This window comes from Amblyomma americanum, chromosome 3 (assembly GCF_052857255.1).
Source record: "Amblyomma americanum isolate KBUSLIRL-KWMA chromosome 3, ASM5285725v1, whole genome shotgun sequence".
Classification (NCBI taxonomy): Eukaryota; Metazoa; Arthropoda; class Arachnida; order Ixodida; family Ixodidae; genus Amblyomma; species Amblyomma americanum.
In genome coordinates this window covers 222,713,377-222,725,411 of record NC_135499.1, presented here as the reverse complement: position 1 = coordinate 222,725,411, position 12,035 = coordinate 222,713,377, and the positions used below count along the sequence as shown (strand labels likewise).

At 51.4% G+C, this 12,035-nt stretch overlaps 1 protein-coding gene across 1 annotated transcript; it reads right to left on the bottom strand.

Moving 5' to 3' along the window:
* Positions 1–1,906: 1,906 nt before the first annotated feature.
* Positions 1,907–11,644, bottom strand: LOC144124388 (uncharacterized). Its single transcript, XM_077657015.1, has 3 exons — positions 11,485–11,644; positions 3,465–3,703; positions 1,907–2,258 (listed from the first exon to the last, which is right to left on the bottom strand). The coding sequence occupies exons 1-3, from the start codon at positions 11,642–11,644 to the stop codon at positions 1,956–1,958; spliced, it is 702 nt and encodes a 233-aa protein (XP_077513141.1). The 3' UTR covers positions 1,907–1,955.
* Positions 11,645–12,035: the final 391 nt, after the last annotated feature.

Sequence of the window (12,035 nt, the reverse complement as noted above, 5' to 3'; positions counted from 1 at the left end):
CAGTACCAACGAGCAAACAACCTGGAAATTAAAGAAATTCTAGGAAACGATGGTGCAGCTACAATGTTGAAAAAAGTAGCCGCGGGGCATGCAGTCGGAGAAAGTGTGAAGCAAAGTGACATCGATCTTTGCCGCAGGGCGTCAACACAGAACATTGTAGTTCGCTATGTACAAAGGAGCAAACGAAATGACTTGCTTTCTAAAGCAACGAAGCAGAAACCTGACACTAAGCTAAGTGCCTTGGGCTCCCCGAAAACAATCCAGTATTCGTGAATGACCACGTAATAAGACATGGTATAACAAGACCCTGCCTATACGCCGGTATTGATGCACATGATTCACCGCACCACCTTACCTATGTGCGTATACACTGTGATGTTGAGGATGATGTGAACCATTCCGTTTAAGCGTGCCCGCATTTTTTGTGCCGAGCGTGAGGCACTCCTGGAAAACCTGAGCAGGCTGAACGGGGCGGCGTCTCCCGCATACATGAGGGCTCCCGAACTGAGAGGCGATTAGTGTCACGATCGCTCTTGAAGTTATGCAACTGTGGTAGAAACGCAGTCACTTAAATCGATAGCTCAGGCGGAGCAATTGCCGACAGGCCACTGTATAGAGGGCTAACCCCGCTGTACATTTACACCACCTCCGGCAAGCGCAGGCCGTGCGGCGGCACGCCAGCGTACCGTTGCCGGTGGAAACCATGTGGCGGCTACGCACTATGAGGCGGGGTATTGTCACTGGCTGGTAATACTAACTCTTTGGGCTTTCGCTTCGTCTTATCTCGCCAGGCACTAAACGAATGGGTGATACAGTTCGCATTTTGGTTTGACGATTCGGCAGCTTGACTGGGTGTAGTTGCTATCCTAAGTGGCAGTGCTATTTCGCAGCTTTCTCTGGTCATCTCGTTGGAACTGAGGCGTACGCCCTTATTCCTAGTTTACTGTCCACGAATACAGCTGTCATCACGTCCCCAGCTGTTTCTGTATTCCGCTGCATCAGTGTGTGTTGTGTTATCCGTTTCACCGTATTTTGTTTGAAAATGTCTGGCCTTTCTCTCCGTTGTTCTTCGTCGGTAAATCGTTTATGTGGGCCTGCCTTTCACGAACAGAGGAAAATTTGCGAACATTTTTGCTTTTACCTATAGCACTCTGCTCTCCCTGCACCTACGTTTCTCACACAAATTGTCTGTTTTACAGCTATATAGTTGTTAAAGGCCCGTCCCCTGGGTTGTGCGTCGGCGTTGTAACAGTATATAGTAGTTCGCCTAGCCGGAGGGTGGTAACTGTACCTTAGCTACAACGCGCACCATGCTGAGGCGTCTGAAGCCAGTGACATCACGTGCACAGCGTAACTCCTCCCATTTCCGTGACGACATTCCGAAGCGTGCATATAACTCGTCTTTCAGAATCAGACATTGGTCCAACGCCTTGAACACATCTCTTGCCACTTCTCAGATCACAAGGCTTCATTCGCGACTATCAAGGACTACGTGAGGTTCTACTTGTATAGAGAATATCCCTGTGAAATAAAAACAGTGGTCTATAGTTGGACATGTATACGTGTTTCTCTCAAATTCTTTGCCTCAGTATACTGCGAAATGAAAATACCACAAGCAACTGCCGCTGAATCTCGCGTTACACAGTGGTACCCGTCCTGCGAGTTTATAGAGTTGGTCCGGTGCTTCAACATCACGTACTCATGCCGGTGATGCTTCAGCGGAGTGTTCGTAGCGGACCGTAAACGCCGGAGGACCGAATGAGAATGTTGTTTTTTTTCACTTCCGTGCATTAGTTTTAACACCTAAATTCTTTTACACACCAACAGTTCGACTCACTTCGTCGCGTCGTCGATTTTACGCTATACTCAGTTTCAACGCACGCGGGTTCAAGCAAAGTGAGCTAGCTTGGAAAGCGAGGGAGATGCAGTGTTGGCTACGCATTTATTCATTGGGGCTACACAAGGGCCGGCCGTGGGCGCTGCTCGCACGGGAAGCGGCGCAGGCAGTCGGCGCCGTCCCTCGCCTGGCGGGCGGCCAACCGCAGGCGCTCCTTGAAGCGCTCCGGGATGAAGCGGTTCCTGAGCAACGTGTAGATGACCAGCGAGGCGACGTCCTTGTGCTGCGGCAGCGCGTCCGCCGAGAACTGGCAGGCCAGCCGCTCCAGGCAGCGGTTGTCGGCGGCCAGCATGCCGCTGCACTGCAAGTAGCCCGCCAGCACCTGGTCCTGCTGGTCGGCCCACGAGCCGCCACGCTCCTCCTGCGACACGCGTCGTTGGCGCCGCGCTCTTTGTACACACTTTGAGTGGCCGCAAAACGAAACGGCTGCTGAAAATTCAGCAGCACTGCGCACATGATGTGGGGCAAAATTTTTATCATTCAGAGGAGAACGAGGGCACGTCACCCAGTTATCCTCGGCGCTGCTCCGTCCACTGCACTTTTAGGAAAGACAGGCCACGTGCAGAGCATAAGCTGCATGCCAGGGTTCTCAGAGGTTGATACTTCTACCCCCGGCAGACCCTGTGGCCTGGCGACTTTTGGCGCACCGTATACATGTCACTGACCTTACCCTTCGGTAATTCGTCGATGAACTTGCTTTCGAGTATTCCTGGTGAGTTACGCGGAGATTCGAGCCTAGACGGACGCCGGCGCGGTCAGGCATTTTTCTTTTTTTTTAGCTGTCAAGTGGTTGTATGATACCGATATCTTCTGGAAGCGTAAGCTGTTGTCTATTCACAGGGAATCATGCAGTTAACGCACCAGGGTACATTTTCCGTGCACTTCGTGTATTCGCTTTTATAGCCGCTCACCAGCAAGCTGCTCTCACTCGGCCTGAAATAGGTATCGCTAGACGGCTTCGCTTGCTGACTGTGAACAATGTTCCCTGCCAGAAGCACCAAAAAGGTCGTATTAAATGTTGCATGGGACACCCATTCGTAGATCATAGGACGAAGCCTGCCTAGAAGGAGTGCATGCACGCAGCAACAAAGCCTAACATTGCCTCTTGCCAAGACACGTCGTTCCCGAGTCGCGGTTCGAATTTCGCCGTCCAGCTCCGCGATGTTACCAGAGCAACACTCAGGTCTCGTATAGACCAAGGTCCTGGCTCGGTGCCGCTGTGGGTCTGCGCGGTTGCACTGTGCCGCTTATGTATGGCGGACGTTCGTCGCACGTTTGCCGTTGCCAGCAGCGTATGCACATTCGCCGACTTTGCAGTCTCTGCTGCTCGGCGCTTCCCCATGCTCCACAGTGGAGCCATGGTGCGGACTGTGCACGTATCAAACAGATGGAGCTTTTAACTGACCCGACGCGCAGCCGCGCCGTGCACTGAGATGGTTCTCGTCAGGGGACAGGCGCCCTGTCAATATATGCACGAAATGGCTGCCGCTATAATGCGTTTGTTGCTTGACGATAATTTCGGTGCTCAGCAGCGTCCAACGCCTTCAGTGGAAAGGGGTACACTCACGAGGAAGGCGGCGAGCAGGTCCCTCTTGCGGCGTCGGCCGAGCACCGTGCTCATGGCGGGCACGAGCAGCGGCGCCATGCTCAGCGGCAGCGCCGTGCCGGCGATCAGCGGAAGCGCGGCCAGTGGCGCCAGTAGCGCCAGCAGGCCCGTCAGGTTCCCACCGACGCCCGCGCGAAGCAGCAGCCGGGCCACCTCTTCTCCCCTCCGCCGATTGGTGGCCAAGGCCCGGTTGCTGATGCCTGCCCATGTGTCATTTAATGCTTTATATTTCCTTATGACAGCTGTGCGGCTTCATCGCGTTCGCGCTCTAGCGCGTGTAAGAACGCTAATATTTTTAGACCATTTGGGAGGGTGACGTTTGTTTTAATTTGGTCCCGTAGGCGTTGAGTCGGTATTTCATGAATAAAACATCTCCAAAACTCACGCGACCAACTTCGCAATTTTGCGTACATCAGTTTTTTTCACCCTTTTCGCTTTAACCGCTGCAAAAGTTTTAGTTTGAGTATATTTTCTATCGCCTCTTGCTTGACCAATACATTCTTTATCGGCTCTAGCTGGACTGACAACTGATTTATTCCGATAAAGAAAGCAACGTTTATATGCTTTTCCTGCGCAAGCCCACATTCAGAACAATGTGATGAAAATAATCTCCGATGATAAAAACCGCCGCGGTGGCTCAGTTGTTAGGCCGCTCGGCTGGCTCCTGATCCGGAGTTCCCGAGTTCGAACCCGACCGCGGCGGCTGCGTTTTTATGGAGTCAAAACGCTAAGGCGCCCGTGTGCTGTGCGATGTCAGTGCACGTTAAAGGTCCCCAGGTGGCCGAAATTATTCCGGAGCACTCCACTACGGCACCTCTTTCTTCTTTTCTTTCACTCCCTCCTTTATCCCTTCCCTTACGGCGCGGTTGTGTCCAACGGTATATGAGACAGATACTGCGCCATTTCCTTTCCCCAAAAACCAATATATATATATATATATATATATATATATATATATATATATATATATATATATATATATATATATATATATATATATATATATATCAGCAGACAAGTTAAAGGAAATGAGGGGCCCGTTTGACAAATTTATGAAGGGAGCCAACAGTCACCGAAACCAAGGTGCATAGGGGAACGTTATTTTTTTTTAATGTGTTATGCTTATCAGTAGGATAATAATTCTTAGATTAATAAATCGCTTAAAGAAAATTACTTATAAAGCAGCAGAAAAAAAAAATTAACGTTCCCCTATGCACCTTGGTTTCGGTGACTGTTGGCTCCCTTCATAAATTTGTCAAACGGGCCCCTCATTTCCTTTAACTTGTCTGCTGACAGCTTAACGAGGGTCTCGGTTCTGGCAGTCTTAATGCCAAAGGTAGTATAAGGGGGCTCTCGCACAGTTTCCGCCCTCGCCGTTAGATGACGTTCTACGTCACGCTCGCGGTATTACAGGACGTCCTACGTCCGCCGCTATGGTCGAGGGTGGCGCTGGTGAACACTCTCAAGGCTCGCTTACACCCAGTAAACATAAATACCCACGAGAGCAGCAGATTGGACAGCCGTCGCCGTAGCTCAGTTGGTAAGAGCACCGGACGCGATATTCGGAGGTCGTGGGTTCGGATCCCACCGGCGGCATGGTTGTTTTTTCTGCTGCTTTATAAGTAATTTTCTTTAAGCGATTTATTAATCTAAGAATTATTATCCTACTGATAAGCATAACACATTAAAAAAAAATTAACGTTCCCCTATGCACCTTGGTTTCGGTGACTGTTGGCTCCCTTCATATATATATACATATATATATATATATATATTAGCAGACAAGGTAAATGAAATGAGGGGCCCGTTTGACAAACCTTTGAAGGGAGCTAACAGTCACCGAAACCAAGGTGCATAGGGTAACGTATTTTTTTAATTTTTAATGTGTTGTGCGTATCAGTGGGATAATAATACTTAGATTAATAAATCGCTTAAAGAAAATTGCTTATAAAGCGGCAGAAAAAACAACCATGCCGCCGGTTGGATCCGAACCCACGACCTCCGAATATCGCGTCCGGTGCTTTTACCAACTGGGCTATGTCGACGGCTGTCCAATAAGCTGCTCTCGTGGGTATTTATGTTTATTGGGTGTAAGCGTACCTTGAGAGTGTTCACCAGCGCCACCCTCGACCATAGCGGCGGACGTAGCACGTCCTGTAATACCGCGAGCGTGACGTGGAACGTCATCTAACGGCGAGGGCGGACACTGTGCGAGAGCCCTCTTATGCTACCTATGGCATCAAGACTGCCAGAACCGAGACCCTCGTTAAGCTATTAGCAGACAAGGTAAATGAAATGAGGGGCCCGTTTGACAAACCTATGAAGGGAGCTAACAGTCACCGAAACCAAGGTGCATAGGGGAACGTTATTTTTTTAATGTGTTGTGCTTATCAGTGGGATATATATATATATATATATATATATATATATATATATATATATATATATATATATATATATATATATATATATATATATATTCAAATACCCTCAGGGCCCGAAGGCATTAAAGAGGGGAGTGGGAAGGACATACATTGGGTCCGTACAGTTCAGCAGAAAAGCAAAATAGAAGAAACGAAAACGCGGCGAAAAATGAACAAAACATAACACAAAATAATGCAAGAGAAGGCAAATCGGAAAAAACAGCAATTCCCAAAAAAGAGAACATTTCCGGCAGACATCAAAAAGACAACGAAACCGAACGCAAAATAAAACTGACTAAATTCTACAAATAAAGATTACATAGGGCAGTCTTAAAAGAACTTGGATTAGAAATATCGACAATGTGCCTGGGAAGGTGGTTCCAACTGTCAGAAGTGTCGGGGACAAAAGAAGAAAAAGCGTGTTTAGTATGGCATGACGGAACACCTGCTTTGCGAAGACGATCAATGCGGCCTGAAACATATGTAGGAGTAGTTAGTAGCCGGCTCTTAAAGACGAGATTGTAGTAGTAGATCTTATGAAATAGGCATAAGCGCGAAATGTTTCTGCGGAGTGAAAGATGTGGCAATGATAAAGTAGTTTTCATAGCAGTAACACTGGAGATACGGTGATAATGGAAAGTATGAAACGCCACGCACGGTTTTGAACAGATTCGATTTCAGTAGTGTGGGGACCTGCCCTGCAGCCCCCTGAGTTTGCTCTCCCGCGAGGCACCGTGCAGCGGCGGTCTCACCTCGAGGCTGAGCGCATTTCCTTGTGAGTTACATTAACTGGCAAGAGAGGGCGCCAGCATCGCTGCGCGGAGACTGCCAAAGCCCGCGCGCGGGAGAGGGGCTTCGGCTGGGATCGTCGGCGCGACCGGACGTGCCGCTCGCGGCTCCGCTCTTCGCCGGCGGGGCGAGGAAGCGACGGGGAGACAGGCTCCCGTAGTCGTCCCGTCCGGCCTTCGGAGTATATATCCCTTGCCCTAGCGCGGGCGAACATTCGCTCGGAACCTTGCTGGTGAGTCGGACGACCTTGATTCATTAGCGTATCTTGTTGCTAGCTGGCGTTATTGTTTCTGTAGCAATAAATGCCTGTTTGTGTCAGCCAATGTGTCGTTCCTTTGTTCCCCCAGAGCAAGGCCCGCCGTGGTCGGCGAGCGCTCGGTAGCGTACGCGATCACGGGGTGGGGTCCGGGCGGCTTTGAACCGTGTCAGCCGCGATTGAGTGGGGAGAACGTACTTATCTCCCCAAGTCAACCACCACGTCTGGCAGCCCAACGTGGGGCCTGCTCTTGGAACATTGGACGACTGTCGGTTCGGTTCGGGGAACGCTCCTTGTCCGGACTTGACAAGTGCTAGGCCTAGAGTGAATTTTGATCGCTAGGACCTGCGGCATGCTTTCTTGAGTGCGAGTATTGCGCTGCAGCATGTTTGAACTTTTCGACATGCTCAGCACATTTTTCCCTGGAGTTTCTTCGCGAGAATCACTTGGTCCGCATCGAGGGAGCGCGAGGCCTAGCGCCCGCGGAGTCGCCGAGCCCGAAGCGAGTGAGTATGGAAGCCGCGTGGGTGGTCCGAGTTTCTGTATATATTTTCTCTACTGTCTCTTTTTCGACTCTGGGAGTCGCGGCTCCGGGAGCCGGGTGGCCTGGGGCCACGGGTGTCGCTACGAGCTCGCTGGTATTGCAGCTCGGCACCGGGCGCTCAGAAGCTGATTTGTGCAGTAAGCGGGGTAGGACAACCCCACAAAGCTGACGTCTCATCGCGGCTGCGCGCATATAACCCGTTTCGTGTCTTTGTTGTGGTCACGGTCGTTGTCGGAGTGGTAGTTAGGCCTGAGGCTTTTCGGAGCTGCCTGCACCACGTTAAAAGAGACACGATCACCGGACCGTGTCATTGAGAGGGGGCGCACTTTGCTGCCCGCCCGTTTTTTTTTGTAACCTCGCAAGAACTGAGCAGTCTCGTTCAACTCAAGAAAGGGCTTTGTTCACTCGAACTTTGCGTTTGCACAGCCGCCGAGACGTTTTGCTAGCGAGTTGGGCATTGTGCCACGAGGCCCTTGCGGGTGCCGTTTCCCCTCCCGTGACCTACGTTAAAGGCACGACGAGAGCGTTTCGGCAATTTTGCAGATTCGGTGGAGCCACTCAGGCTTGCTGTCCGGTGCACATCGTCTCGCTGCCACCTGCTGCGACGGAGCGGCCTGTATCCTGTTCGCCGCATCCATCCGGGGCAGCTGTGGCAAGACCAGTCAGCAGTCACCTCCGGCTGCTGCTGCCCTGGCGACTACTGCAGGATCCTGGCCTGAAGTTTTCCCACCGGCCTTCGATTCGCGGGCCATGCGAGTCGTCCCAGCGGAGACCTTCACGCCGCCTTCGGAATACCGCGGAAGTCGGCGTGACCTCCGCTGCAAGACGTGCCTCAAGGACACGAAGACCAGGAGACTCCTCCATAGCATGTACTTTCAGGCGCGTGGGTCTATTTAAGGTTGGGGGGATGTGGGGACCTGCCCTGCAGCCCCCTGAGTTTGCTTTCCCGCGAGGCACCGTGCAGCGGCAGTCTCACCTCGAGACTGGACGTATTCTTTTGTCAGTTACATTAACTGGCAAGAGAGGGCGTCAGCATCGCTGCGCGCGAGACTGCCAAAGTCCGCGCGCGGGAGAGGGGGCATAGGGGCTTCGGCTGGGATCGTCGGCCCGAGCGGACCTGTCGCTCGCGGCTCCGCTCTTCGCCGGCGGGGCGAGCAAGCGACGGGGAGACAGGCTCTCGTCTCGTCCGGCCTTCGGAGTATATATCCCTTGCCCTAGCGCGGGGGAACATTCGCTCGGAACCTTGCTGGTGAGTCGGACGTCCTTGATTCACTAGCGTACCTTGTTGCTAGCTGGCGTTATTGTTTCTGTAGCAATAAATGCCTGTTTGTGTCAGCCATTGTGTCGTTCCTTTGTTCCCTCAGAGCAAGGCCCGCCGTGGTCGGCGAGCGCTCGGTAGCGTACGCGATCACGGGGTGGGGTTCGGGCGGCTTTGAACCGTGTCAGCCGCGATTGAGTGGGGAGAACCTACTTATCTCCCCACTCAACCCCACAGTAGCTAATGATGACAGGTCAGGGTCCCAGATAGATGCTGCATATTCCAATTTAGGCCGAACAAGTGTTTTATAAAGGAGCAGTTTTATCAAAGTAGAAGAAAGGGAAAAGTTTATCATATATATATATATATATATATATATATATATATATATATATATATATATATATATATATATATACGGTAAAAACTGGCTCCTTTTTTCGGCGATAACAATTGAATGATCGCTAATGCACGTCTGCTTATTCTGTTGGATTAAAAATGCCTCCAGCAGCTCACGCTCACGTCTTGATTTCCCCCATCCGATAATACGAGCAAGATGAAACCGAAGGGAAAAGTGGCGGCAGTCTTTGACATGCAAAAAAAGTTGCTTCCCGTGCCCGAGCCCAAAGTTGTTCTGTTCTGCCTCAGACGTTCATTTACCCTCCAGTTAATAATAATAGTAATAATTGGTTTTTTGGGGAAAGGAAATGGCTCAGTATCTGTCTCATATATCGTTGGACACCTGAACCGCGCCGTAAGGGAAGGGATAAAGGAGGGAGTGAAAGAAGAAAGGAAAAAAGAGGTGCCGTAGTGGAGGGCTCCGGAATAATTTCGACCACCTGGGGGTCGTTAACGTGTGCTGACATCGCACAGCACACGGGCGCCTTAGCGTTTCGCCTCCAACAAAACGCGGCCGCCGCGGTCGGGTTCGAACCCGGGGACTCCGGATCAGTAGCCGAGTGCCCTAACCACTGAGCCACCGCGGCGGGTCATTTGGGTATTCAGGCGTATCTGAAACCATTATAAGCAGTAAGAACAGTCTATTCGCTTTTTTTCAGTGGCAGTCATCACGTTGCGCACAGTGGGGATGCGTGCGAAGTACCTCCTTCCAGATCGGAGGCAACTCTTGGCGCGGTCATGGCAGTTCTCGCTAATATTCCTCAATCCACATTCGCTCCCGTGGCACACAGCAGACATGCAGTGTAATGTAGTGCGGTGTGATGTATTGTATAGTGCAGTGTCGTGTGTTGTGGTGTGTGGCTGATGTACACAGTATGGTGTAGTGCTCCGGATTAATCTGAACCACCTGCGGTTCTTTAACGCGGCCATTTCGCCTCCAACGAAATGCGGCTGCCATAGCTGCGGGATTCGATCCCGCAACTTCGGGCTCAGCAGGCGAACACCATATATCCTCTAAGCCACCGCGACGGGTCGGTCTGTTCGAGTTTCTCGCGCCTGCGTCCCTGTGTCTGCGCAGCTGTTAAAGATGCGAGATTTTTGATGCCGGCCACACGAGCTCGTAGTAACAGTGCCCCTTAAATAATAACGCGCAAAGCTAGATCTCGGACTACCGTGACACAACGTTGTCCGGTAGGCCTTCGAAGCGAACCCAACCTGCATGGCTGGTTAAGTGAAGCCCCGGCGTGTGAAGTCGCAAGCCATATTTATTTTTGATTGTTTGTTTTTGAAGGGCGAGTTTCCGTAATATGTGATTGTGGTCCTGAGCCTCCGCAGCTCGTTGAAGACAAGAATGGCAGTCACGCATGCCGATGTGAATGCTCACTTTGTGAGTGGATACTTCATTGAGAGCGTGATGTATACATGCAGTCGGGATGTTTACACAGCTCAACCTGAGCCCCCGAATGGCTGAGTCTGTTTGATATCTTTGCAGCACTGCGACGTGTCAGTGGAAGATGCTCGTGTCAGTGGCTCGTCTTCACGTGTTTTGTATTTCGCCATGTGTCTCGACTGGCAATGAAGGGGAAAAAATGCGCTCGTGGTCTAATCGGTGGTGCACTCGTCCCGTATCGCGGCGGCTCGCAGGGAGTGGGTCCGGTTCCGACTGGTGCCGCTCTTTTTCGGTAGTTATTTCGCGCTTGTTGAGTCTCCCTTTAATGTGCTGTTGTTGCGTTATGAAGTAAACCGGCCGTCTTTAGTCATGAGCCGACTAACCCCGAAGCAAACGTATACTTGCCGAGTATTTGCGGGAAGTACGTTCATGCCTGGTAGTCCGTAGACTTGCTTCAAGCGTTCGTGAAGCCACAGCTAATGGAGCAATTAAATGACGTATATGGTGGTCAGTGCTTGAATGTAAAAGGAGGAAAAGCGACGGGCGCCGAGAGCTCACAGGTATTATACATCGCTGAAGTGTCGAGACTGCGTGGGAAAGGACACCTAGATGGCTCACGAGTAAATACATACGGCAAGGGCAAGGACAGTTTAGTAGAGAAATATTGAAACAGAAAGTAAGAGATTCCGAAAAGGCTCGCTGGAAAATGAAAGCGGTATAACCTTGCCTTCAATTTCAAGCGAAGCGATTTACTTAGCGATTCCATAGGGCTCTGGATCTGAGGACAAACCGTTGCTCGGACATTAGCTGATGGGAAACGTTCTTATTCGGATACGAGATGTTGCGGGATTAAAAGGCAGTCGATTTTCTAAATATCGGAGAAGGGTTCAGCAACGAAAGGTGAAGCGAACTGCGTACGCACCCGCGGTGGGGGGCTGTCCCTCGGCGACGGCGGAGAGCAGCAGAGCGGTTCCGAGGACGAGCGTTCCGACTCGGCCGGTGGCAGGCATCTCTGTGGCCGCCGCCGGGAAGCGCGCTTCGTCACGGCCCGGCGGCCCGCCATTGTGGTGACCACCCGCCATTGTGGTGACCATGCACTGCGGGCCACTGGGTCAGCGCCGGTGACACTTTGGGTACAAAACTGGCGTGCGCTGGACGGATGCTTTCAGCAAAAAATGGGGCGAGATCTCGTGCCAATGGGCGGGTCTCGGTACCCATCGCGACTTCGGTCAACGATGTCATCTGCAGTATCTGCTGCAAAGTATACCAGCTATTTCCGAGTATCTAAAGACACGTCCGACGTGTCCAGTTTGTGTTCGTCGGGCGACAAAAAGTAGCTGTCCATCGTGGGTCTAGCCAAGCTAGATATGTTCGCCGGGTGGTCAGTGCGGACCGACCAGGACTCATGGGTTCCAACTTCCTACTGCCTCATTTGACTCGCCTAACTGTCCGGAATGAGCAAGGCCACTAAGC

Excerpts from the sequence above, each read along its gene's own strand:
- LOC144124388 (XM_077657015.1), bottom strand. The coding sequence starts at position 11,644 with ATGGCGGGTGGTCACCACAATGGCGGGCCGCCGGGCCGTGACGAAGCG. Across the intron at positions 3,704-11,484 it reads GGGACAGCCCCCCACCGCGG|GCATCAGCAACCGGGCCTTG; the intron begins GTGCGTACGCAG and ends ACACATGGGCAG. Across the intron at positions 2,259-3,464 it reads ACCTGCTCGCCGCCTTCCTC|GAGGAGCGTGGCGGCTCGTG; the intron begins GTGAGTGTACCC and ends CGCGTGTCGCAG.